This window comes from Amphibalanus amphitrite, unplaced genomic scaffold (assembly GCF_019059575.1).
Source record: "Amphibalanus amphitrite isolate SeventyFive unplaced genomic scaffold, NRLGWU_Aamphi_draft 000026F_arrow, whole genome shotgun sequence".
Taxonomy (NCBI): domain Eukaryota; kingdom Metazoa; phylum Arthropoda; class Thecostraca; order Balanomorpha; family Balanidae; genus Amphibalanus; species Amphibalanus amphitrite.
This window is the reverse complement of record NW_024881522.1, coordinates 997116-1024777: the sequence shown is the minus strand read 5'-3', so window position 1 is coordinate 1024777 and position 27662 is coordinate 997116. Positions and strand designations below refer to the sequence as shown.

The 27662-nt window shown below is 55.2% G+C and overlaps 1 protein-coding gene across 1 annotated transcript; it reads right to left on the bottom strand.

Annotated features, from left to right (window-relative positions):
- Positions 1-25815, bottom strand: LOC122363565 (extracellular serine/threonine protein kinase four-jointed-like). The gene is made up of 2 exons (XM_043333005.1): positions 25676-25815; positions 1-3545 (listed from the first exon to the last, which is right to left on the bottom strand). The coding sequence occupies exon 2, from the start codon at positions 3349-3351 to the stop codon at positions 1891-1893; it is 1461 nt and encodes a 486-aa protein (XP_043188940.1). The 5' UTR covers positions 3352-3545; positions 25676-25815; the 3' UTR covers positions 1-1890.
- Between the last annotated feature and the right edge of the window lie 1847 nt (positions 25816-27662).

The window sequence follows — 27662 nt, the reverse complement described above, 5'->3', positions numbered from 1 at the left end:
TCAATTCTTCGTCATATATTATGTACACACACACTCACACACATGGAGAAATAGCGACGTCGTGTGGGGCGCGGCCGCACGCCCACGTATGCACACACATACAGTGGCGGCGGGCGCAGTGTATACTTACACTTCACACATACACTATTGAATCAGACTAGCACAAAAACTTGACTGCCTGTTTGAACGGGTTCTGCGGCAGCTGGAAGAGAATGCAAATAGTGGTCCGGCCCAGGAGGCCCTGCGAATACACGAGCCCGCACTCGGTGGTCAACTCCCACTCCACATGCATACCACCACACGATAATGTTAAATATGACTGAGCTAACGAAAACATGGCATGGACACGCAAGTAACAAGACGAACGATATGGGCAATATGAGTTATCGATATCACAGTTGATGGATGCTCGGATCGAGCCAATGTTACCTTGCTTCAACCGCGTCCCAGCAGTCATTCTGCACGCGCGCCGGTGCACGCGCACGCACCCGCCCGAATACTTTTCCTTCATGCCGCCCCGGTGCTTCCAGCGCCGCCGCGTAACGCGCACAGGAGTTGAGCGAGAGCAGAGAGCGCGCGATAAAGCGCGTCGGCCTGCGTGTGTCGGAGATAGTGCGTGATTAGGTCAGTGTTAGCGACCCTATCGTCGGGCGCATCGCCGGCCGGTCGCGGCGGGCGCGGAAAAACGCCGGCCCGCTGTCGGGCCTGTCCGCTCCGATCACAGGAGAGACCGGAGCAGGAGAGGAGCGTTGACAGCGGGCCAGTCGCCTCAGGTCGGCGCGACACAGACCGGCGCGAAACGATCGCCGGGAATGATAGACAGTCGGCACCTAATGAAGTCTGTGGGGTCCGGCAATGAGCCGACTTGATTGCATCTTAATCGACGGTGTCCTAATGCGTCCGCTTTGTTTACGCTAACTCTCACATTAGCGCCATTACTCGGGCACTCAGTCCTCTGTGCCGGCCGCCGGCGCCGACCGCCGCAATGGCCAATAAACCCAACGCGGCGGCGAGCCGAGAGGGCCGGCCGCGACTGAAGAGTGCAACTTGGCGACCTCTGTGACCGGCCGGGGCCGCCCCCGCCCACCGCGGCCTCCCGCGCACCGCGCCCATCTCCGACATCAGCCGGGCCGGGCTCGGACCCATCCGGGGCGCATTCCTGGTGCGCCGAGGAATGCCGCCGCCGAGCGCAGCGGCGAGCGGCGCGTAAATCACTGGGCGACCCTTCCAAATAGCGTCGAGACGGCCCGGTCCCAGGGGTGGCGGCGGCGGCGGCGGCGGCGGCGCAGGGGGCAGCCGGCGGCGGACGGGCCGTCGTCCGACCAGGTGACACAAAGGCGGGGACCGAGCGGAGACCGGCGGTTCGGCGGAGCGGGACGACAGAGGCCGCCGGCGCGCCCTGGACCGGTTTGTTATAGCTGCGCCGGCGGCCTCTCCGTGCCGCTGAATGGAAGGGGAGTGGCCGACGCGGCGCCAGCTCGGCAGCCGTCGGCTGATGGCCCGCTGTCGGATATGATTGGGAGGCCAGACCGCAGGGCGGACCGAGCAGCCAGATAATCACCGGCTTGCCGACAACGCTCTCAATTACCGACAAAACGAGCAGCTGTGGCGGCCAACAAAATGGACCCACCGTGCGGCGCGGCGGAGCGAAGGAAAGCGTGACTGCTCGTGAAACAGAAGAACGAGATTAGAGCGAACGGGGACACGGCTGAACGGACGGAGCGAACGGGCGCGAATGGAAGCGACCGGGGCGACCACAGAGGCGACCGGAAACGGTTTCACTGACCTGACCTGTCAACAATCACTCGCGAGTGGACCGCGGCAGCCAGCGTGGCGGCGCCGCGACCGCTTAAAGCACTGTGTCTGAGCGTCCCGCGGCAGCGAGCGCCACTAGCTGGCGTAAGTCCTCTCACACCTGTCCATCACGTCTGCCACGTTCCTGATACGCGCGTTCAGGATCTTGATGCTCTTCTCGGGCAGCGTGGGCAGGAAGTTGAGCAGCTCGGGATGCCGCTGACGGAACATCCGTCTCAGCAACTCACCGATGTTGCCGTCGTCGCGCAGTTGCCGGATCTTGTGCACTGTCTGGCGGCGGAACACGCAGAGCGCATCCAGCATTGTGCGGTGGTAGGTCTCGTACTTGTCGAGCAGTCGATACCCGTGCAGCAGACCCGACTCGTTGTCGAGGAAGATCAGCAGTCCTGTCGCCGGGTCGCGCGCCAGGTTGTGCGCCGGCGCGTCCATCATGGACGGGTTCCACTGCTGGTTGTAGAGATTGTTGACGATGCGGTCCAGGTTGGCGGTCAGATAGTCGAAGACGATGAGGTCGGACCACTGTGCCAGCTCGTGGACCTGCTGGCGGTGCTCGTGCAGCTTGAGGCCGGCCAGGTCGAGGTCGGTCGGGTGCAGGCGGCGCTCGGTGGTGCGCAGCGGCTCCGGGATGTAGGCCTGCTCCAGGTGCTCCTGGAACTTGGTGAGCACCACAGGCCGCTGCTCGGCCCACTGAGCCAGGTTCAGTTGGGCGCGCACGGCTGACCACTGCCACTCAGCGGGCTCCACCAGCAGCATCGACGTCGGCGGCAGGTTCCGGATCCCGAGCTCGCGACTCAGCAGGAAGCTGAAGATCTCGCCCTGGATCTGGTCAAAGTTCTGACGGTAGCGGCAACACGACTGCGTGCCGTTCTCGAAGGTCAGCAGACGGTTCTGCATACGACCGCAGCCCTCCTCCACCTTGATGAAGGCTGAGTGCTGGCAAAACTCGTGCCACGCCGCCACGGCCTCGTCGTTGAAGCCAGGAGGCAGCGAGTCCTCGACGGCGTTGTTCCAGAAGATGCCGTCTGTGAGGCTGGACGACGGCGCCGGGGAGGCTGTCGTCGCCATCGTTGTTGTTGTTGTCGTCGTGGTTGTAGTGGTCGTCATCTCCTTTTCTGTCGTCGTCGTCGCGAACTGCTCCAGCTCGACGACCTCAATCTCCATTTCAGCTCTCACCTCGTCAGCTGACAGCGGCGGTGACAGCGTCTCCTCCGACTCGATGACGCCGGGCGTCACTGACGACACATCGATGACGTGCACTTCGTCCATGGACGGCATCACGGCGCGCGGCGGCACCGGCGACGGCCGCGGTGTCAGCGTCTCCAGCGCGTTGTCCCGCGCGCTGGCGTAGTCCTGGACGACCGTCTGGGGGCCGGGCCGCACCTCAGCAGTGGAGGACAGCGGCGGCAGCACGTACAGCGGGATCAGTACGCCGAGTACCGTACCCAGCACGAACGCCACGCCAGCAGTGATGACACACAGCGCCTTGGAGGTCCGCGACGCGGACACGCGCACTCCGAACAGCTCCTGCTTGCTCATGGTGGGGCGGTGTGGCCAGCTCACATGGGCAGCGGACGCGGCGGCAGCGGCGGCGGGGGCGTGCTCTCGCGGCGGCGGCTCGAGCCCGACTGCTACTGCCGGCGCGACGCGGCCGCTCCAGCTGGGGAGTGTGCCGGCGGCGGCGGCGCGGGGCGGAGCTTGGCCGGCTGGGGGCGCTGATGCCGCACCTGCACCTGCCAACACACACAGAGGCCGCTCAGTTCCGTGCCGCCATGGGAAACGGAGGCACACCGCGCCGCTCATTGGTCCTCACACCGTGACGTCAGCGCTCATGGTGCGGTGGAGACACGGGACAGCGGGTCGGGGCGGCGGAGGAGCGACAGTGGCGACACAGTGCCGGGCGCCGGCAACCCTTCCAGCGCGTGAATGTCGCCGGGGCTGTATGGGGAGGATGGAGTGAACAGGCCCACCGGTACGGGTTTTCCATCTAATGGAACGTCGATGACCATTTACTCATGTCATTGTAAAGTAACGTGACCTTTCCGGTGGATACCAAGCCCGTCTGTACACGCTCTCAGGCATACGTATGGCTCAAAATCGTCTCTGCAGCATACCAAAGTCGGGGTTTGTCTCAACTCGTCGACCGCGAGCGGCGCACAGAATGCTGAGCACTCCTGCGATGGATGTCCTCGGCAGAACAAATGTGCCGATTGCACAAGGCCCCCTGTGTGATCTTGCTGAGATTATGGTTATAAATCAGAGAAAGATGTCCGCTGAATCCAACGAAACCGACATAAAATGTTGACAATGAGAGACGCTCCAACAGTTCTCAGCGGAAAATGGATAGAGACGCCCTGATAAAGTGAACAGTTGGCTGAGCAATTTAATGCAGGTAGGCTCAAATGTTTTCATCCGCAGTTGAAGTTACTGCAGTTATAGTGTCAGGAGTTATTAATATGCATGAATCCATGAAGTCATGCTTCTTTTGATGCTGTTAATGCTTGACAGTGCTTTTATGAGCTTTAGGTTTAAAAATGACACCAGACAATGGTCATTAGGTACCTAATACTATCTGTCTGACGAATAATGGACAGTCATTGATAGTGATTCTTTAAATAGCGATATTTAATTGATCGTGGATTCTATTGAAAGGGCAGCTATTCCAAAACTTGCGCTATTGGATGGCAATCATTTGCACAAGGAGTATTAATTCTGGTAATAGATTGAAGCTGAACGTAAGTTTTTACATAACTTTACACGTATCAGGTTGATAAGAATTTAGTTACAGGCTGCATTTTAAAAGGATGAGATGTAGTTTCGTAGTGACGGCGTACATTTAGTCATGACAGAGTTATCGCAGCCATGAGCCAAATAGCTTGCTGTTCTGTGACCTTCATCCACTGGCAGAAACGTCTGAATGATAATATCGAGCGGCTCGAAACGCAGAAAACATCTCTTCATTTGGTTAGTGCTTCAAATCAGATTTAGCAATTTTCTGCAAGTCTTTCCTCCCCAAGGCGTGTTTTGTTAGTTTTATTTTTCAGGTAAGCATTCAAACTCCTCAAATTGTTCAAGCGGGCGAACTCTGTATAAGCCGCCTCATCCTAAATGTGCAGGCGCTATACAGCGTTATTAAACCTACACGTGATTGATATCTTGTCATGTTTTGCGGTTGCCGCTGCTAATGTCACCGCTCTTCTGAGCAGTGTTTAAAGCCGCCGCCGTGTGTTCGCGGTCAGGTGACCAGTGTCGTCGCCGGGCGCAGCCACTTGTTTTCACTCTGCACTGAGCCTGAGCGGTTTGTGGTCCATGGTTTAGCACTTAATCCAATTAGTTATCACTTTCTCATGCGAAGCTGCTTACTTGTAACTGCTTTTGAGGTGGGTTATACTAAACAACCATTATTTCTGAAAAATTGTGGCCATGTGTATTATGAAATGACTGAGTACCTATGTTCTACCGCGCTGTGGGCTTCGTGTTCTATGAGATGCTATGTAATACCTATTTCATCGCTCTTATTCAAATTTCAAATGATGAGCTTCAAACTCAACAAAACAAAAACAAACAATGGGATATGACACTATACCTCCCATTTCGAAACAGGGTTTCCCGTCCCAAACAGGGTGTGGTCGCATGGTTGAGAAACCACACAATCCCGGAACAATGTTTAGCTGACATTGGACGATTTGCGCGATATGTAGAGACTAGAGATAGAGAGATCCTGTTTTGAGATGCAAAGCGGATATCAGATTGTAGTGGGCATGACCGTTGGATTCCAAAGGTGCGGGAGACGAAGGTAGGACAGTAACAGTAAGACAGCAAATAAAAACATTTGCTATTCGGGTGAAGGGGTAAACAATGGTGGAGCTGTCCTGTGTCCCCGATAAACCAAAGTAGGTATGCCACTGATATGCCACAATTGCAACATTGTAAGGTCATTGTACTCGTAGGGAGAGAATACTATACGACCTTCACTAAATGTGATGGACGATGTCGAGTGTTACGCATGTAAAAATGTGGAAAAGGGTGGGGCTAATTGGTAACTTTGAGCCTGGTGTGCAACTCCTCAGCTCCTGATATTTTTAAAGTGTATGTTTCTAACTGGATTACTAAAAATGCCACGAGGCTCTAAAGGTAAGAACGTCATAAACCTATTTGTAAAGCGTTGCATGTTGAAGGCGAGGCACTGCTATAGCCAAATCGAGACTCGAGACGTGGCGGGAACCCCTTCGAGGAATTGAACCAGTCCTTGCCTCCCAACAGACTACAGCGGCTCACGAACGACAGATGTCGCTCCTAAACGACCCGAGTAATTAAAACGGCCGAGCATTCCGCGAACGTTTCAAAGGCCACGGGGAACGCCCAAGGCCTCATGACTCGTTTCCGCCGGCCGCCGCCGGTCGCCGGCGCCGCTGACAGGCCTGATTGGCGAACATCCTCCGGGCCGGGCGGCCGTCTATACCCAACACGCGCCACGCGACAAACGCAATCAAATTGCGTGTCGTACACATGTTATAATTGGATAGATGGAATTGATCCGTCCCGGGGACGATGTAAAAAGCGCGATGACAGCGGCGATACGCTGCCGCTCGATCCATGATGCCGGCGCCGGTTTTTCGGTCGGTCCGTCTCCGAGCGACCGGTTCTGCCGACGCTCTGGACTGACTGACGGTGGACGGAGGGACGAAGGGGCGACCCTGGAGGACGCGGTCTGACCGAGAGACAAACGAAGACGGGCCGGATAGGGGCGAAACGGACTCGCAGCTCACCGTTGAGTTGGGCATAGACCGGGGCAGAAGAGTCTGGCAGAACGTTTTGGTATAAGTATTACTGTCGGTGTCAAGACCAGTAGTGTGTGTGTGTGGGGGGGGGGGGGGGTCGATCGGACCAGCATGTGTGAGATAAAGAGCCACTCTGCCATAACATCATTTTCGAGATGCATTATTTACATGTAGGACAATGGTTATGCTACCGTCTGCAGCGAGCATTTCTAAGCAGAGACGAGTTGACGTGAGCTATTCCAGACCGAGCTGTCCCTGTCGAGCCGACGTCCTGTCGCGCGACCGGCCGGTGAGAAGGAGCGCTGCCCTCCCCGAACGAGCCGAGGTGAACCGGATAAAAACTGGCCGCTAATTTACCCAGACATGACGGCGACATGAAAAAGGGCACCATGTCACTTCATCGAATAACTCTGAAGACAGCGCCGACTGATGGTATTGGAGGAATTTCCTCCCCGCATATTCATGCCGCTCTGTCCTGGTCGCTGGTAATTATTTTACTGGTTCGGAGCGAATCGCCACATTTCTGCTCACTTCTGTGACGAGACCTGGACAAAGCGAGTCAAAATTGGGGACCAATCCGTCCCATCTTTGATGTGTGTGATGCCATGTTGATCCGAGTCATAGAGTCTCCGTAGCGCTCCAAAAACACCAACAGAACGGAATCCATAACAGCATAATCATTATGTAAATTCGGCGGCAACTCGGGCCGTCCCTAATTGCCCGGTGGGCGGCGAGGGGCGTGCGTTACATGACAGCTTACACGATCGGCCGCTGGCGGCGCTACCGTCGCCCTCGGCCGGCTGAGGTCCGTCCGCGGTCCGCCCGCCCGGTCGGCGGGGCTGGGCGCCGGACGCCCGGGGATGCCGGCCGACCGATCGTCATCAGCTCGAGTCAGCTTCTCCCCACAGCACTCCGCCCGCTGTAGTATTCACTGCCTCTGGACTGCTAAATCAGCCCATTCACCCCTCGTCATCGCGTAGATTTGTCCTTTCACACCGGCGTTTGTCCAATTATTTTCCTCCCACAAGAAGGGCAGTGTGACTGTGGCGGACTGCATCTGCCGGCTGCGCCCCTCAGAGACCGGTGCCAGCTGCCAGCTGCGGGCCCAAAAACACACCACAGCTGCCACCCCGGGCCGGAATCAGGCCGAACGGATTCCGGCCGGTCCGGATTGGACACGCTGGCCGGCCACGGGAATCACGCGTCAGGCCGCTGCGGGCCGGCCGGAGACCGCCTGACCAGCGTGGGCTGTTGAGATGTAGGGTGCTGGCCTCACTGAGTCCTGAGATTGGGATGATGATTTCACAAGCATTGCACCCTGTACGACGCTGTGTTCTTCCTTGAATCTTCACAACCAATATTCTCAGTTCCTGTTTCAGATTTAACCTCAAATCCAAGCTTGACCTCACAGATAAAACACATCTACTCGTCCCGTTTTCCCAGCTCCCCACACCGACAAAGACCGGCGCGGCGGCCCAGCCCACCAGCACGCCGCGGCCCGGGTCCGGTGGAGCCATAGCGGCCTCTTCCATCCGGCCGGCCGGCCCTCGCTGCCATATAAACTGAAATGGCCTATAATTTAGAGCGCCGCCAACCATGATGGCCGTCGCGCGCCCATTACGCGCCCGTGGGACGACCGCTGACGGTCTCCGATTGATTAACGAAGTGCTTATTGCAGCCATGAACGGTGCCAGTGCCGCACCGTCAGCGGACAAAAAGGAGAGCACCCAGGGGACGAGACGGTAGCGGTCGCCAGAGATGAGCCGATGGCTTGCATTACTGAAGAGTTGTGGTTGGAGATGTGGAGCGATGGCTTCTTCGGAGCAGTAAAAACATCACGGATGAGATCGTCAGCGTCGGGGATAAAAACGCCGTCGGACATCATGGATTACCCTTCGATCCGTGTAAGCATTGCAAAAGCTTATTACCAGACGGCCATTGGCCAACATCACTGAGCAGATGTCCATTGTCACAACAGACCAGTCCGCCATCTGGGCAGTCCACCACGTGATCACAATCGTCGTGCTCCGTGACTGCCGGCCAGTGAGCATTCAATTCAGCTGCGGGCGAGCGTGGCCTTGCACACGGCTGGCGGCGGGCGTCCCGCTGCGCGCGCGGCCGGGCCCGGCCGGGTCTGTCCTCCCTGTGAGACAGCGCCGGCGGCCACCGAGCCGAGCCCAGCCTCCGTCAGACGGAGCGCCGGGAAGTCTGCCTTGACCCCGCCTCGTCCGCCGGACGACGAGCGGCTCCCAGCCAGCCTGGGAGACCGACGGCGGCGCGTCGACAAAAATGGCAGATGGAAGCTCATTTGGCCGACGATGCCATCTGATCAGATTCGCTCGCCGCTGCGGGGACGCGGATTTGCGGAAGGCGCTCCATCGACCGGTCCCGGTCAGCAGACGCGCGAGAAAAACTCCCACTAGCCGCAACATTGGTAAAAAAGCAAGGCGTAAGGTAAACGATCTGAGGTATGGGAGAAGACATGAGAGGCGCTGAGTGACTGAGTGATAGTTGCCGCTGCCAGCGCTTGGTCTGGGCACTGTTTTCCACATGTTTATGAGAGTCGGTGTGGGGTGTGGCAGCTTGGGCGTGGCAGGGTTGAGCTATTTACACCCGCATTATAGACCGCCGGCATAATGGGCCGGCCTCCATAGCCGTAATGAACAGTAGCACTAACTCTATCTCGAATTATCAACAGTGCAGGCGCTACGTCCCAGCCTTGTAGCTAATCAGAGATCTCAAAGACACACACCAGTCGGGCGGGCTCGGTTCGATCATTAATGGTAATCTGCCGGCGCCAAGGTCACTGCTGCTCGGCTCGGCTCGGGGTCATTTCGATCGGGCGCTGCCATCTCTAGTTACCAATGACCGTAGAGAAACAGAACACCGCCGCTGCCGGGCACACCGCTGTGCCGGCCGCCGCTGTAGGTCCGATTACACGGCTAAATGATGACTCTGGCTAGTGTGCATCATATACGTGATACTGCAAACTGAGCGGAGAGACATCGGCTCCCAGCCAACCTCTGACAGCCAGCAATATGAAAAAGGTGATGGCTGAGACGAGAGCGAAGGGATTATGTAACGGCCGCTGAAGCACGAAGACCTTGTTAGTCTGGGCGTCGGAGACTTAGTTGAGCAGTGCTGTGCAACTTGCATTGTCACCAAACACCGCGAAGATAAATCATGTACGGCTAACAGGCTCTGAAAGGTACATGCCCACTCGTCAGAAGGGATCCGCCCCGCGCCACCCACGCTGTTGTTTAACGTCAGTCTCAGACGGGCCGACTCACGTCGGAGAAAAATCGGGAACATGAGCTTCGACACGAGTGGCTCTTTCAAACGTAAGCCCTCGACATCAATCAAAAATGTCGCAGCGTCACTGCTCAGGCAAACTAATCCACATCTCAAAGGATTACGGTCGCAATATTTTACTTGTAGGGAATCTTACCATAGGATGCTCCTGTACCTCACCTGCTTCCCCGCTCCCATACGCCTCCATTCATTCTTTCATGACCGGTCACCGCGGACTCTCCCCGCCCGTCTATCCCACCTCTGCCTGCGTCGCGTCCGTACTGCGGCCAACGCGGCGCGGGTGGCACCGTTAGCTGCGCCAATTATCGCGCAGCCGCGCCACCGCTCGCCGCCCGACGTGTCAGGGTGTGAAGCCGAAAACGGCCGAGACCGATTGGCACCGGTGCGGCCGCGTCGGCCAGCTGCCGCCTGCCGTACCGGGCCCGGCGCCCTGTTGAGACGGAGGCCCGGAGGCCCGCGGCGGCGGCGGCGGCGCGGCGTGGTGGTGTATGGACGCGGGACTCTGACCTTTTTCTGCCGGCGCCATTGTCACAGCGACACAGCGAAAGCAGGACCTTTGTGTGACGTGTTTACCGGCAGCTTTCAAAATGTTACACTGACTGGGAAAATGTGTAACCGACTTTGGAAAGTGTGGGTTATTGCGGTTGGTTATGAGACACTCTCTGTAAGCAACATTAAGACATCTTCGCGAGGAAGTGATCGGGGTGGCAATGCCACTTATCAGAGGTCTCAGCTGTAGGTAATAGTGTAGTACCGACGCATCTTACTCATTCAGCGCTGCATATCTAGCAGTCTGACCTTCCAGCCTGCCCTGTATCATTGTCTGCCAATGCCGGTGTGTGGGTCGGGTCGGACCGGCCGCCGCCTCCGCCCGACGGTGGCGAGACGTGAAAGCAACACCCGTTGACAGCGGCTCCGAGAGGACAGCATGCCGGGGACCCAGCCGCCCGGGCCGGTCCGCAGCGCGGCTCCCAAACAGAGCTCGTGTCAGCGCCGCCTTATTGACAAGCAAACACGCGCCGGCGCCGGCCGCGGCTGCGGGCGAGAAAGCCAGCGCCGGCCGAGGGCCGCGGCTGTCAACAGCGCCCCCAGCTCGGTCAGGGAAGTGTCGAGAGGCGGGAGGAGCGGCCCTCGACTCTGTTGTCACAGGCGCTGCCGTACTGCCACCTACGGAAATCAGCCGGGAGGTGAGAGGTGCCTCCGATTTCACGCCGGAATAACAGCAGTGGGCGGAGAGCGGGTGGGTGACGGCCGAGGACTCTTCGACACGTCGGTGAACGTGAAACATGCGGTGTTTGGTGTATAAGTGGCAGGCATTTGGAGTGTTCTGGTCAACGCCAGCAGTGCTTGGTTGGTGTCGCATTTCGGGCACTTGAGTCTAGGTGTCTCAGAATAACACATATTTGGATTTCTGCGTGGGATGTTGTCGGTGGAGTGGCTTTCGTTTCAAAATGCCCTGCTAATTTTCAGCACTTTTTATGGCTGCAAAAGCAGGCAATTCCTCCACATTCCAGTGACGGACCCTGCCATCGGTGTTCTTTGAGCGAGGAAAGCTGTTGTCGTATGTTTTGTGAGTAATGCGGCTTGAGCTGCTCTCCACGGTATGGTAATCGCATCGGGTTTTATGTAAACGGTCATTACCTGTTCCAGTAAAACGTGATCTTCTCCAACCGGTTATCATCGCTGGGACGAGTTTCAACACGGAACCAGACCAGACTGCGAGAGCTGACGCGGCATCTTCACCGCCCCGCAAAAATCGCGAGCCCGGTCTCTCCAGTCGGCTTAACGCGGTTTATGTCTCAAAATGTTACTTTAAAAACGGATGATAGGACCGAAATTAATCGCTTCCGGGATAAATAAAACTGCCAGAAAAGTGCATTGGGATTAGCGATTCTGCAGACTTTATTCTTTCTTTAGTAAAACAATCCTGACAAAAGGACATTGTATTTGTGTTGAACCTTCAAACTGTAAACAGCCGCAACGGCAAGGCATTCAATCAGGACATCATTTTCAATTAAGTGGCCTAAGCGGCAATTTTATGGCTACGAATACAAATCAGTACGCAACAATTATCTCTTTGGGAATCTAGGTAGGAAAAAGGTGCAGAATGGTCCCGCTAATAGTCTGTCTCTAGACCTTCTGACTTGACCATGACGGGGCAACGACACTGAAGTCTGAACGTGCCATGTGTGTCCAATCCAGGCTAACGCACCGGCCTCCCATCCCTCAACGGTCCAAGCCTATCCACTTTTCCGAAATCCCGCCTTTTTCTCCCATTTGTCCGGCCGGAAGTTCGCTAAACAATCGCAGCGGCCGGCCTCGCTCCAAGGCGATCATCTGACGCCGTTCAGCGCTCCGTTCGACCCGACATAGAGCACAACGGACGGTCCCCAGAAAGGGGCTGGTCGGTCCGTTCGTCACCGGGCCATCGATCGTGGCTGGACAGCCGGCCCGGACTCGGGCGCACTGTCAAAGACGCGGCCCGGCCGGCTCACATTAGCGGGGACGCACGGCCCGCCGCTCAAAGGACCAGCCCTGTGAGCCGAATTTTAATCGACGGGACGCGACACATGAAACGGGCCTCGTGATCGGGTTCGGGCGGCGTTCGAGTCCGCCGGGCCGGCGAGGGGACGCGTGTCTTTGTGACCGGCGAGGCTGACTCGGCCGGCGGCGGTCCTCGGAGGCGGCCAGAGATTCGGCCGCCGGTCGAGGAGGCACGGCGCGCTCCTCCGACACAGGTAGCCCGGCTATAAACGGGGAACGGTCCGACCAACGGCAGCCGGAGCCGATCACCGGGGCCGCCGCACGCGGCCCGGGGACCTCTCCGACGTTCGTCCTTCAGCGGGTGGCCAGCGCGAGTTCAAACGGGCAGGACGCGCCGCGCTCGGCTCATGCCACTGGCATTCCGACTCCGCAGACGGCCTCTGCAGCAACTTAAGCTGATGGCGATCCCAAACTGATAACGGAGCCTTGCGTCGATACTTAGCATCACTTTTATCTCGGCGCACAAAACTTACTGCATTGACGAGGAGTTGTCAGATATGGTTACGTGGGCTGGCCGGTTATCGGGCGGATCAGGCCGCCGCGTCCGGCAGGCCGGCCACACGGCATAATCGGCAGGATCGACTCGGACAGCTGGTACCATGTCATCATTATCCAGCAGCAGTCTGCAGCCGCGGAGACCGACCCCGGACTTTCCGGCCGCTGATCTATCGGACGGTTCGCGTTCGGCTGCTCAGTCATGACCGGCCTGGTTGTCACGGAGAGACCCGCGAAATGTCACCAAGCGGGAGCCGTTTGTTGTTTTTGTTGGTTTCACGGTGATACCCTGCATCATATGTTGATTCCAATGCAGTATTTACCACTTCTAGTCTTCCTCAATTCCATGTGATATAAATATGGCTGAGATAGCCAGACGTTTATATACTTACCAGCAATCGTAAATAGCGATGCACGAAGTATTTATGCCCGCAGATTTCTCTAGATAAGCCCTCGCTGTCTTTAACGGGTTCTACTGAGCCAGGAGTAACGGTTCCTCTCCCATTAGCCATTGCGATATCACGAACTCTAGGGGACACCCGGTCCCGGCCGCTACCATGCGAACTATCCGTGCTGCCAAGTTGCAGTGCATGCAGCAGGTCACGCAAGACACGAAGTGTAACATACGTAGTACTCGTAGTTCACAGGCAGATAGCAGGACGTGCAGGTTTATAGTACGTTTTGTTCTGCCACTACCGTAGGAGCCACGTGTGCGTTCCGTTATATAGCGTAGTTTCTGGAGCGATTCAGGTGTTAAACTTGTTTTAGAGAGTTAAAGGTAAGCTTCCAATGATTCCAAATTTTTTAGGTCTCTCCCTATATGGTTATCTGTCGGCGTTTGTCGCTTATGAGCTTTGATTAAGTATTGATTGAACCCAGCATGACTCCAGCCTGCCGTTTGTCCTCATTCAGCAATTCGCAGCGTGACATTCACACCCTTTCATCTGACATCCGCCGCTCTCATTTCTATCCACTGCCGCGGTCCACTGTCCACCGCGGTGGCGGCGGTGGCAGTGGTGGCTGCCTGCCGTCCACACCCAGTGTCCACAGTCGTCCACTGTCCACCGCGGTGGCGTCGGTGGCGTCGGTGGCTGTCTGGCGTCCACAGCCTCTATCCACAGCCTCCATCCACAGTCGTCCACTGTCCACCGTACCGCCGCCGGCGCTGGCATTGGTGGCTGCCTGTCATCCACAGCCTCTATCCACAGCCGTCCACAGCCGTCCCCCGTCCACCGTACCGCCGGCGGCGGAGTCTCGGTGGCGGCGCGGTGTGTCGGGCGGCGCGGCCGGCCGGCCGGCCGTGGCTGCCGGCGAGGTCGGCGCGGCGGGGCGGCCGCGGCACACCATCAGCCCCCCTCTGCGCCCACATCCTCCCGGGCGGCGATAAATCGGCGTGGCCCGGCGCGCCGCGATCGCACTGGCACCGGCACCGGCGCCGACAGCCGGCTGCACCATGAAATGTAGCAGCGCTGCAGCATAAACCCACCTGCACGCCGAAAGCGGCCCGAAAAATATACGAGTGGAATTTGCATGAAAATGGCTCATATTTCAGCGGCGGGAATGCGCGCGGCGCTGGCCATTGGTCGGTGCTGGGATGACATTCGCAGCGGCTGTCGCCGGTCGCCTGTGATGCACGCGGTCGGAACGGTCGGGGCAGCCGTAGCAGCCGCCATGGACCGACGGGTGCCGAGCTGGCGCCGTGAGACCGTCGGCGGCGCCTCTCATCTCCAACACTGACAGCGTCCGCTGCGGGCCGACTGCAAATAACTCACAGTGACACAAATGTCGATTGGTTTAAGATGAGCGCTCTTCATTGTCCGCGACGGCGGCGGCGGCGGCTGCCGATGGGAGTTCCCGACGCGGTCTGACAGCTGTGTCCGATTGGTCCGCTAAGAGTGACCTCAGCACCCGGGCCGGCCGAGAAAAGAGCACCCGCTAATCCTGAACGGGTGGATATTTTTACCCGAAATCCGTACTGCCCGGCTTTAGTTAATACTCTGCAGTCTGCGGTGAGGGGAAAATCATATGCGGCTGTCACGCCGATTACCTCACTCTCATAGAACAGAAATGACGGTAACGTGAGGTCGAACTCAGACTTATTTAGAGATCACTATCCGGAAATATTCCACAATCCACAGTACTCAATCGTAATGGCTCCATTTACAGCCAGCACAATATCACTAGAGACTGCAGCGCCTAATTGCACGGTAAAATCAGTGACGGTCAGAAACCTAAGGTGACTGCATTAACAGATACCACAGTATCACCAGAGACTGCAATCACACACAGCACACCAACACCAACAGCTGGTAGCCAGTCTCCGGGCAGGCTCGGCTTATGGTGTGTGCGTATCAACACGATAGCAAGCTAAGTATTCAATATACTGTTGGTACTGCACAATGCACACGCAGTTATATTATTGCCCGCTAGTTGCTGGAATTTAACCCGCCCACCTGCGGGGGTCCGCGCCAACTTTGCACCTACAGAGGGGGCGGTCAACTGCCCTCCCCCCTGAGATCTCGAAAACGAAGCAAGCTAGCGGCAAGCGGTAAACAGCTGGGATGCAGGCGTCAGGCGGACAAGGTCTACAACTTTTGAAAAGGTTATTTTCAGGTCAGCTAATGAATGACGTCACAGGGGTCAAAATAGTCAAAATAGCAGCGCTAGAGGTCAAGAGAGTATTTGGTAAATTTCGACAAAAAAAAAAATCTGGCATATGATAATCATTCATCACCTACAAAGCGTAGGTAGGCACAAATTGACCCAAATAATTTGTCCTCATGTTATTGATGAGTCATAATTTTGGAACACTGAACCGCATCACAAACGGCTGACTGCTCTTCACTGCAGCAACAGCGGCCTAATGACATGCACGAGACAGCGAAATCACTATCTGAAACCCATCTCCAAATGCCCGTCAGTGCACCAGGCAACCAACCGCCATCGCTCAGCCGTAGAACTATTATGGATGTTCTTCGATATCGTTTTCGATTTCGGCGATCGGCGCCATTTATAAACATGCCGGCAGCTGGCCGGTGGATCGACCGGCTGTCTCGGGTATTCATGTCACTGCCAGCGCCGGCTAAGCCGAGGGGCACGACAGATAAAGCGTCCACAATGCCGGGCTGGACACTCCCCGTTCGTCTGCTTGGCGTTCTTGGTACGCGCCCCGGCCGCCCTCCGCGGCTCGCAATGGGACCGCCAAATAAATCAGCCGGCCCGCTCCGATCCGCGGCGGCCCGGCCAATGGCGCCGCGCTGCTATTGCTCAAACGCTGCACGGTGATATAGTGATGGCAGTCTCGTGCTGAGATGATGTACTACCGCTGCGACCCTCGCGCCATTGTCGTAAAGGCGTGGCAGACCTGCCCAGTGTGGCCTCCGTCATATAAATATGTCAATGGAATTATATTTAAAGTAGCCAAGGTGGAGCCGTTTAGAACGGAATTACATTGGTTTTAAGGGATATGAACCGGTAGGTGAGTGATCTATGATCTTTGGCATGATGGATCAAAGGGCTTGTTGGTATGCTGCTGAGTGCATTGCGAGCATCAACCTTGGACAGACTTAATCCATTGGAAAGTGTTCTTACATGCCCATGAGACAACCTTGGTATTGAAGCACTGAAATTTTTCATACCGATGCAATTTATGCCAGTAATTCCGCGATGTTAATGGAAAAATTATATGTGGATTTCGGAGATGGAGAATGCAAACTATCTGTTCACAGGCATACGCCATTGGGGCATTCCTGAATGTATGTACAACATAATGAAAAAAAAACTTATTACTTGCTTCATGAACATGTGGGTAATGATTCAAAATATACCATCGTCGAGCACAGCTCTAGCCTTCCCGTCACCTGCACTGACTGCCGATGGATGGCGTCGATGCGGGCCGTTTTCCGCGAGTCTCTGTGTTTCCACTGGGGGCGGTGTCTCCTCTAATGGTCAGCGATACACACACTCGAGACCCGTCACCGCGGCGCGGGCTGGCCCACTCGGCACAACCGGTATGCAAATGGCCGTGCAGCACTGTGCCCCGGACGTGACTGAAAATCGGCTCATCATCACCGACTCGTTCCCGGCCGCCCGCCGAGCACGCATTTCATCTTATGGTCGATAAACAAACACTGGTCCGGCGGCGGCCGCCGAGCTTCCATAACAATGACCGAGGTCGAGCGGTGGTCGGCGGTGAGCGACGCTGCTGCACCACGCCAACCATGGGAGGAGGAGGAAAACTGACGGACACGCCCCTCCGGCTCTGTCGGTGGGGCGGAGAGGGGTGACTGGACGACTGATCAGTCTGGTCGTGTGAAGACGAGCAGTCCCTCCAGTCAGACCCGGTACGGCTTGGAGTGTCAAGCGGAGCAAAGTAGCGCGACCTTCCCTCTCCCGAGCCTGAACTTGGGAGCTATGTTTCCGTCTTCAGCTATAAACGCCACCGTTCGGGGCATTCCTGAATTAAAGTCGGCCCGGGCGCTCCCACAAAAACGCCGACAGCTGACCGCGCCGGGGAAGGGGAGACGGCCGGTACGGGTCGGGAACCTGGCTGGAACCCGGACTGGTGGGTACCGGAGAACAGCGGAGGCGGACTGCTTGAGTGGGGCCGACGCTGCGCAGAGGCAAAGAAGATACGGAGTGCAGGACATTTAGAACAACTTTTGAGGGTGTGCCACATTCAACCGTGATCAGAAACACACGATTATAGATAAGCTGAGAAGTGGATCAAACGTCTCGTTCAATCATTCCATTCGTCTCCCATCACAGTTCGGTCGTAAACCTTTCATCAGTTGTCACTGTCACCCTTAGCCGGACCCGTCACCGGTCACTGTTACCCACCCGTTACCCGTTACCCACCCGTTACCATCAGCCGTCAGCCCGTCACCCGTCAGCTGTCAGCCCGTCACCGGTCCGTCAAAATGGCGCTGGTCGCCGCCGGAGAAACTCACTCCGTCTGTCTGCTGTCGGCCGTCCGGGAGGCGGAAGACGCCGGACCCCTGTAGGGAAGAGAGAGAGAGAGAGAGAGAGAGAGAGAGAGAGAGAGAGAGAGAGAGAGAGAGAAAGAGAAAGAGGGAGAGAGGAGAGCAGTGACAACCCTCTCGGCGGGCTAGACCCTCACAGGAGAGAGAGCTGCCACTCATGACCCAGCCTGCCACGCTCCCACCAAAGCTCAGTCGGTTGCACAGGGATGGAAAGACTGACACAGAAACGGAATCCCTTCAAATGTTTATCGGTCAGGAATTCTCTGAAATGTTTATCGGTCACGCAGGCTCGGCCCATTCGGAGAGGTTTACGGTCTCGTTACGAGCCGCGCACTGGCCGGCGCGCCGCTGAGAGGCGCCGGATGTGGGCGCGCCCGTACGTGCGCCGCGGCCCGCTACCGAGACGCGCCGTGGTGTCTCCCGACTGATGGCAGATGGACGCAATGGCGCACCAAACACAGGCAGGTGATTATTTCTGGAGGGTTATGGGGTAGTTAAGTGAGATGTGTCCATTGTTCTTCAACTTAAAGGGTTAATTTTGGTGATGGAGATATGCGATAATCGCTGTGACTTAGAGGTAACAAAAATTTTGCGATCAAACATGTTTGAGTTTTGAGCGACTGAGCACTGTAGCAAGTGAAAGCTGTCCCACTTGAAATTGTTTAAGCGTGTCAAAAGTGTATAAAGCACCTCAGGCCTAATATGGGACTGAATAGATGACATAGATTCATCAGTAAGACGCGGATAGCCGAAAGAAAAAATCAAGCAGTTTTGAAATCAATGGTGATAACTGATATGAATACCAATGCCACTACAAAGCAAAGGATAGAACACTGAAGAGAATGAGGTGAAAAAAGGCAAAAGACAGATAAGAGATGAAGAGAGACAGAGAGAAAGGCCAAAGGGAGAGAGAAAAAGGAAGAGAACGTGGAGAGAGAGAGAGAGAGAGAGAGAGAGAGAGAGAGAGAGAGAGAGAGAGAGAGAGAGAGAGAGAGAAAGAGAGAAAGAGAGAGAGAGAGAGAGAGAGAGAGAGAGAGAGAGAGAGAGAGAGAGAGAGAGAGAGAGAGAGAGAGAGAGAGAGAGAGAGAGAGAGAGAGAGAGAGAGAGAGAGAGAGAGAGAGAGAGAGAGAGGCGGCACAGTGGCCGCGGCTGGTCTGCGTACCATTGTAACCATCTCTCTGCGGCGCGGCAGTGGGACGGCCTGCACCCATCACACTGTTTGCACGCTCTCTATAAATGCATGAGTCACGCGTGCACGGCCGCCGAGCCATGATAAATGATGGATCGCTAATGAACAGTGAATGCCGGACGGCCGCGTCAGGGCGGCGGTGGGCCGCCGTCGACCAGTCGGCTCGTGCCCGGGCCCGGGAGAGACAGACCATCTGGGTCTGGTGTTGGACGGTCCTGGCAGGCAGACCATGCCGGGTCTAGTGTTGGACAGGGCTGGCAGATAGGCCGGCTGGATCTGGTGTTGGCTGGTCTCGGCAGACAGGCCGGATGGGCCTGCTGTTGGACGGTTGACTCGTGCCAGGTCCACAGAGGCAGACCAGCTGGGTCGGGTAGCCATAACGGGCGGCCGCAAGACTGGTTGTCGACGTGGTTTTATGCATAGTTTGTGGTTTTCGTATTTGGTAACTCGCTTCTTGGCTAGGGTCGTAAAAGAATGAAGTGATTCCAATTTTGTTTGAACAACATATGGTGTTTACATATAGGAGCAACTGTTGCAGTCAGCTAGTTGTTGATGCTCATTACGGGGCAGAAAGGTCAGTTTTACCTAATGGCAGAAAAGGTAATCTCTCTCACCTTATCCTCTCATCTCACAACCTGAAAATGGTCAAAATAGACCGAATGGGCTAATCCAAGAAATAATCCAACTCACGTTTTAACGATACCTTGATCACATTTTTATGAACAAAAGGGTGTGATAAACTCATGACCTCGGGTACCTTCAATCCTTCGACACCAAATAAAATTCGGTAAATAAGTAGTTGTGGAAAGGAAAACCTGAAATACATTCACCCAGCAGACGTCTTATGCCAGTTACTGCGTAATCTAGCTTCACTTGCTTCTGCTACTCATCATGATGCATTAACCCTGTGCGATTAAAATAGAAGCGTAAACTAGTTGCAGGTGATTTTGACATGTCCGTTTAACCATAATCTTGTAATTATGCAGTTTGGTTGTTAATTAGCGCAATTTCACATTATGCAAAAGTGCTATTAGTCGGCTCTAAGAGGCTATGAAATTTACATTCTGCACCGGTGGAATGCTCCAAGTCTTTAGTAAAAGTATTTATGCACACATTGAGGAAAAATACGGCATGCATTAGCGTGACGAGCATATGTGGCTGAAGCGCATCACGATAGCTCCAGGTCTCCTCCTCATTCGCTATAGGGAAAGGTCTAGAAACGATTGGGCCCGTCATCGCTCGATTGAGCGCCCTTGTCATCGATTGCTGTCTTACTCTCTGGTTCAGATTGCATTGATCGAACATTTTACTATGTAATAGGGATGTTCCAAAGAAGAAGGTGAAATCTGGAATAGTACGTTATGGCTTGTGTTTATAAATTAGTAGGCACTTGTTCGATTTTGGTAGCGTTACCTCGTCTACAAGTTAACTGTAAGCTGAATTCCAAAATGTTCCGGTTTCATGCATCACTAAAACACGATGTGCGTTTGCCTGACGTTGTTCTTATCTCTGCACACAGGCGAGCATGACGGTTACTGGATGCAGGAAGCCGACGCGATCATTGGACCTATTCAGCCAGTGATTACGGAGATAATGCAACAGCGCGAGGTAAGTTCTTATTACTAAACTGCCCCTCCAGTACCCTTTCTGCAAGTGCTAACTGTTACCAGCTCTTGCCGCCTGCGGGTCTTTGTTCCTGTAATTCAATGCAACGCGCTTTGTGTCACCTGTACTACTCCCTACAGTTTATAATACCCTTTCACGCAGGAATTCCGAGCACTCGGGATCTTCCAGTGTTTAGCGGGGTCATCAACCGATTCACGTATCACTCAGTGCAGGCACCTCCTAATTCTGAACAGCGCACTTCTGCCGGCACTTTACGGCAGCAATCGGCCGATTCTGGCCGCATTTGGCGCGCAACAGCACGGTGTCAGAGCCTATTCTGTGCAGAGTTGGCCTAACGAGCTGCGGGAAACAGCGCACTGCCTCTGAGCGGCGCTCTGACCGGCCGGTGTAAAGGTCATAATTGGAGCGGGGCGCGCGCCGCCGGGACGGGCGCACTTCTGCCCTAATGACGCCGCTCGGCAGGGAGGGCAGCCGCCCAGAGACCGGTAACAATGGGCCGAGCGGGCGCCGCGGCCCGCCCCCATCGGCCCCCGCGCTGCCGACTGCGAGCGACCACCGCCGCTGATTGATTTATAAAGTGCGTGAGCCTAATCGGGGATTTAGACCGGCGATCGTTTTTAGGGAACAAAGATAGGCGTGAAATGAAAATGACTTGAAGAACTGTGAAAAAGGAAAGGAATTTTCCGTTTCGTTCGCTAAAAAACTCATTTGCTAAGACAATGCCTGACATTGGTCTTGGGCGTCGTTACTTCCGCTTTCTATAGTTGGGCTTGAGTCTACAGGCGAAAGTAGCTTGGTTGGGCTTGATCGTGCCAGCAATGGGCCAAAACAGTTTTTTCATGAATGTCCAGATATCGAGCGTTGGACAAATAAACCTTGATTTCGTTAACCCGCGCCGTGCTGGGGGGGGGGGGCGTTTTTACGCCCCCCCCTCAGGTTTTTCGCGAATATCTCAAAAACGGCGGCGCGCAGCGCCGCCGTTTTTGGTACACGTGTTCCTACATCATTTCCGCACATGTTGTGAAAATTTCAGACCTGAGCCGTTCAAGGTCAGGTCACCAGGTCACGTCAAGTGACCTTACCTCAGAAAAAGTTCAAAGGCTCGCTATAGCTACACCGACTGAACGATCACTTTGAAACTTTCAGCGATTGATATGAGTAACAGTATGTATAAAATGTATATCTCGGATTTTTGATATCTGTGACCTAAGGTCAGGTCAATTTTGCGACCTCTCCATTATAAGTCAATGGGAGAAAATTGAAATGCGCCTCTTTTGGACGAATATCGTTCAAAACGCTCTCAAACATCGGTTCATAGGTAAACATGACACACTGAATAGGAAAAATGCACCAGTGACCCCTCTGTGTGCCCCTGAGGTCATCTCAGGTCATGATTGGTCGCCAGCAGTTTTTTGGCTATAACTTTTGATAGAGACGTGCTAGAGCGGTGAAAACACGTCAGATGTGTTCAGCTCGACGATACGGATCGACTGATATGCAACATGACCCTTTTCGGTCAGGTCATGACCTTGACCTGAGGTCAAATTTTCAAAATGACCTTTCAAGGTCAACGAATAGTTCATTCGACGCGTCTCGACGAGAGGAACACGATGTTGGCAAAAGTAATGTCATGGCGCTTATGAGTCAAAAGTTATTGACGAAAAAACGTTTTTCTTAAAAACGGCTATTTTTGGAGTTTTTGCCCTCTGGAGGCTAAACCGTTGACCTGAGGTCAAATCTGAGAACATTACTCAGAAAGGTCTGTAAAAGGGCTATCGAATGCGCTTTTCCGCGGCGCTGTAGCTCTATCGGTTCCCGAGATAGCCGTTGGCAGTTTCCAAAATGTTGAAATAGTCAACATTTTACCTTTGGTGACCTCTGGTGACCTGACCTTTGACCTGACCCAAAAAATGACCGAAGTGTTTTCGTCCTTATTTTTGACGCTCTTTCGATTGCCGCTTACCGCGTGTCGCTACGTGGCCCAGGAGCCGAGTTAGACGGGGGGCGTGAAAACGCCCCCCCCCCCAGCACTCGGCGGAAAGTTCAGGCCACCAGCACGGCGCGGGTTAATATAACATACCTATGACAAAGAGCTAGATCCCCTCTGTCCTAGTTTCGACAATTTCAACCTGCAATTTTAACATTCCAACCACAATCATTATAATGATAAGCCAATAATAATGAAGAATCCATCGTTGAATGGTGGCCGTTTAGCGGGCAATTAACCATCCCCGTACAGCTGTATCCTCGGCCGGCGGAGTAGAGCATTGCGGTCATTACGACACGGGGCGGAGCGTCGCCGCGGTACCGCGGAATCCGCGACGGCTCATTAGGCATATCCGGCTGGAGGTGGCAGAGGAGGACGCCGGCTGGAAGTGGCAGAAAGGGACCGAGTCGGACGCTGGATTTGGCAGTGTGGACGGGGATGGGCACTGGAGGTGGCAGAGTAGAATAAAGACGGCGCTGGAGGTGACGGGAGGACCCAGACTGGGGGGGGGGGGGCACAGAGGATCATTAGCCGCCCATCCTGAGATGGCAGGTTTTATTAGCGACTCGATTTGCGACTAGGACTACATAAAGGCTGAATATTCCTTCGTAAGCCTGAGATAAGGGTAGCTAATTCTCATAAAGAGAAGCACAGCAGCGAGAATGCGTCTGTCACGAGGCTATCGTCACTTCCTTACGAGGAAACCTGTTCGAGACTCGACCTTGACCGTGCGTGGAATACCTTCGGTGGTAGGAAATCCCCTCAACCTTTTGCGGGGACAGTGATATATATTTGGAGGACAAATCCTCCCTTTTAGGCATACATCACCAAAACAGAAAAAAGCGCAGGAAATATGCGAGCAAAGCTGTCGTGGATTGCCCATTCACCGCTATCTGATCCTTCTCGTCCGTGAACGAGATGTCACCGCGAGTCAGGTGACGTTCCAGGTCCCGCATTGTTCCACTTTCAGCGGTGCAGAGAGGGCCGCGAACCGAGACATTTGAATGAGACTCGGGCGGAAACTGGGACGGTGTTTGGCTTCCGCCGTCCACATGAAGCCGCGGGATTTCGGTAGGGAAACCGCTATCTGGAGCGGTAGACAGAAGCTTGGTCTCGAATCAAAACTAATTGTTCAAGATTGAAACTTGTCTCGAATCATGAAACGTGAGCGCTGGCCGAGTTTCCATCGGATGGCATTGTCACGAGGTCAGACCAGAGCTGAATGAATGGTTGCTTCAACTAACGAGAACCACACCCAAACGTAACCAACATCTCCAACGCCTTCTTCAAACAGTTCCTCCTCAGCTACCTCTAACCACATCCAGCCTCCGCTCTTGTTCAGTGCCCATCGACCACCGCCCTAAGCCACCCAGCAACCATAGCGTCGGCCGGATCTGCGGGCTGGGACGAGGGCAGGGCTGGCGGCGGCGCAGCGCGAGCGGCCGGCCGGCGCCCGGCGCATTCCAGGCGGCTTACCAGGGTGCCGGCCGAGGTGGCGGACGGGCCTAATCGCCGTCCGACCTCCGCTGACGCCCACCGACCCGACGGGCGGCCGGCAGGGCGGCGGGCGTCGCGGACGGCGCGACAGGGTCAGCCAGACGGCGGGGCAGGGTCACAGAACAGGGGAGTGGTCCAAGACTGTGGGGTGTGGTTACACCGAAAGCAGAGCAGTGTTCCCAGTCAGTGACAGCCAGCACAGTCCTGCTCTCCAATGACATGAGTAGCTGAAGCTGCCCTAACCTCTATTGGCTCGGAAGTGACTTTCACGGCCTCGAAAGTTTTGAAAATTCTGACCAGCATGGTTTCCAGCCAAAAAAGTTGCTCTTTGTCAGCTACGGCACCCTCGACACACCCTGTTTTATCCAGCGTGCAGCTTCTACAGCAGAGGCGACAATATCCACGGCTCCCATAGACCACGCCAGTTGGCAGCCCAACCTGGTCTTCCCGGCCATCTCTGTACCGCCCCGGAGTCCAGTCTCGCCGCTCCCCTGCCTGCCCTCCACCCCTCCCTCCCCGTCCCTCCCCGTCCCGATCACCTGCCTGACAGCCGACTACAGCGGTATCAGATGTCGGCCCGATATACCCAGTCCGGGCCGATCTGGGGACTCCGAACTGCCCGACCGACCTCCGCGTCCCGACTGCGGACCGGACCGGCCGACCGGACGGGACCGATTGGGTCTCCCAAGGCGCCGTGAGGTCCGTCAAGGTTTGTTCGGACTCCATTAGCGGACGGTATGGATTTGCTGCGTCCGGTCGGGATTGGTAGAGCTCAGCTGATGTGTGATTGGGCGTTAGTTGGGGGGCTCAGTCAGTCCATGGAAACTGTTCGGGCTTATGTGTCATGTGGCCATCGGTCGACCCCACACCATCCCAACCGAGCTTTGGTCGGGCTTCGGTCGGCCCCTCTCGGGCCGGTCGGTGCCGGCAGGAGCAGCAGGCAGTCCCGGAGAGCTGATATATGGAGACGCCGTATATGGAGGAGCGAAACGGACCGAGATGACGCTCGCCTCTCATTCAAATGCGCAGCAAAATGGGCCGGAATGGGCCAATATGCTAATGGAAAACGTCATCTCAGCGTTTTACCGTGATCTGAAAGCAGATGTCTTCAATCGACTGGGATCGATGTTGGCTGGAGGTCTGAACAAAAAGGACAAGCAATCGTGCTGTTATCTCTCCCGTGAGCGTGTTTACATGGTCGGGTTCGGGCGATGCGGACCTGATGGGATCGAAGGTCTTATCGAGGGAGCGTCAGGGAACGAGATACATCGAACAGGTGGCATGGTCAATGTTCACGCTCGCCATCCCATGGTTCAGCGCTAGTTTAAAGGCGTTCACTGTTCTTATACCACACTACAAAGCACGCAAACAGCTCTTCTGTCTTCTCGAAATTCGAATACACGGGTGAGACAGACCTATACCTTTCCCAGACTCCAAGTTTGGTACTCACCATCAAACTCGGCGGCAGTCGGGGTCGGCCGGTGTGGGACAGGGCACGTCCCGTGGTCTCCTGAGCTGAACACGGTCCGGCGAGACGCTGCTCGTCGGCGGGGCGGCGCGGTACGGGCGGTCCCAACTCGCGGCGGACGGCGGCACGACTGGTCCGGGCAGCGGCCGCCGGCCCGGCCGGCCGGCACATAGCTCTCGCAGCGGGAGGCGGTCGGCCGGCCGGCGCGCGCTCCTGCCGCCGGCCGACAGGTGGCAGTGTGATCGCCGGCCGCCGGGCCCTCATGTCCGCCGCCGAACAATGATTTGTTTACAACTTACAACCCAGTTGGCCATTATCTGATCAGAGGAAGGTGGGAAATTTTTATTATCAGCGGATTGAAACGGTCCAGTAATTAAGAGGACTGAGAGCCAGTGGCGGCGGAGGCTGCGGTGGCCGGCGCGGCGGCCGGCGCGCGGGGCGGGGTCGGGGCGGGCCGGCGCACTTCTGGTCGGGTACCCGGTCATTAGTGACACGGCCAGTCCATAATTAGGGCGGGCTCTGCTCACCGCACCGACCGTGATGGAGGAAGTGGCTGATGGCGGCCCGCCGGGCTCCTCCCGTTCTCGTCACTCGGCCATATCGGCGCTCAGTGGAGGATCGGCTCCAATCTAAGGTAGCAGACAAGACGGTTCTTCGTGAGTGCCATCGAAAAATTGATTTGCTCATTAGTGACTCTGATAGTTTTTGGTATCTACACTGTCAACAACTGACGATTAGCCTCTTTGGTTATTTGATGTTTATTTTGAGACTTCAAACATCTGCAGGCCAGTGACCCGTCATATCCAGGTGGGTCAAGTCGAGTTCATGCGATAAATAAGTAGCTTGTGACATGGTGTGCATTTCTGTTGGTAATAATGTATGATGCATGGAAACCATCACAATTCATTTATCCTACGGCAAATAGGTACGACTGGTAATGAACGACAGCTAGCAGAATAGGCATGAATTAGGCTTCTGTTTACGTTTTGGTCTGGTCGGAGTAAACAATGTCGCAACAAAGCGCTCCGCCGCTTTGTTTGTCCGCTCGACATATGTAGTTTACCGTCATTATCAACTGTTTGCCTTCGAGCTATAAACTAGATGAATTATATAACGGACGGCTGACGAGCCCACGCAGGCGACATTCGCCGCGTCAGTGCCCCATCGGCCGTCGAGAGGTCACTACGGGTCATTTTTGGCTGAACTGGACTGTCAGTAGGTATTTCAGATGCGCAAACAGAACATGCTTTTTGCTTGCATTTATATATGGGCTACTACCTGCTCTAACCGTCTTAGTCCCAACTTCCAGATGAGTAGCGACTCATGTCATGATACTGAAAGCTCGTGGATAAGACACATTTGTTCTGAGCGGGAGGCATAAACGCTTTTCCTTATTGTTTATTGAATTGTTGAATTTGATCCGACCCAGCATTGGCGGATCCAGCTCAGAGTTTTGGGAGGGGCAAAACATTACAATTTGATGTTCTTTCCATGCACCGTACATAGGCGTTATGTTAAAATTATGCCGTTTGGGAGGGGCAATTGCCCTAATTGCCCTCCCTTGGATCCGCAACTGCGACCCAGGTCACATAAAAATATGATGTATTTTAAATTAGTGGCGCTGGAAATTGGAATACATGTTAAATTTTGATATTAAAAACTTTTGAAACTCATACGCAAGGATCATACGATTGTCAAAATATTTGAAGGACGACTACTTAACCTTCACCGGGTGCATGGGGGAGACGTTATTTTGCCACACTCCACTCTTGCGTGTGTTAAGAAAACTGCGGCGGGGAAACTTTGTATAGTTTATCATACATCAATAAGCATCGTGTGTAAAGTTTTGATGCCAATTCCCAAGTCACCCAGGTCAGGTCACTAGGCTTGATTCGGTAAAAACATTAGGGTATCAATACCAACAATTGGTATATCTAGACATGTTTTTATTTCATATCTGTGACCTGGC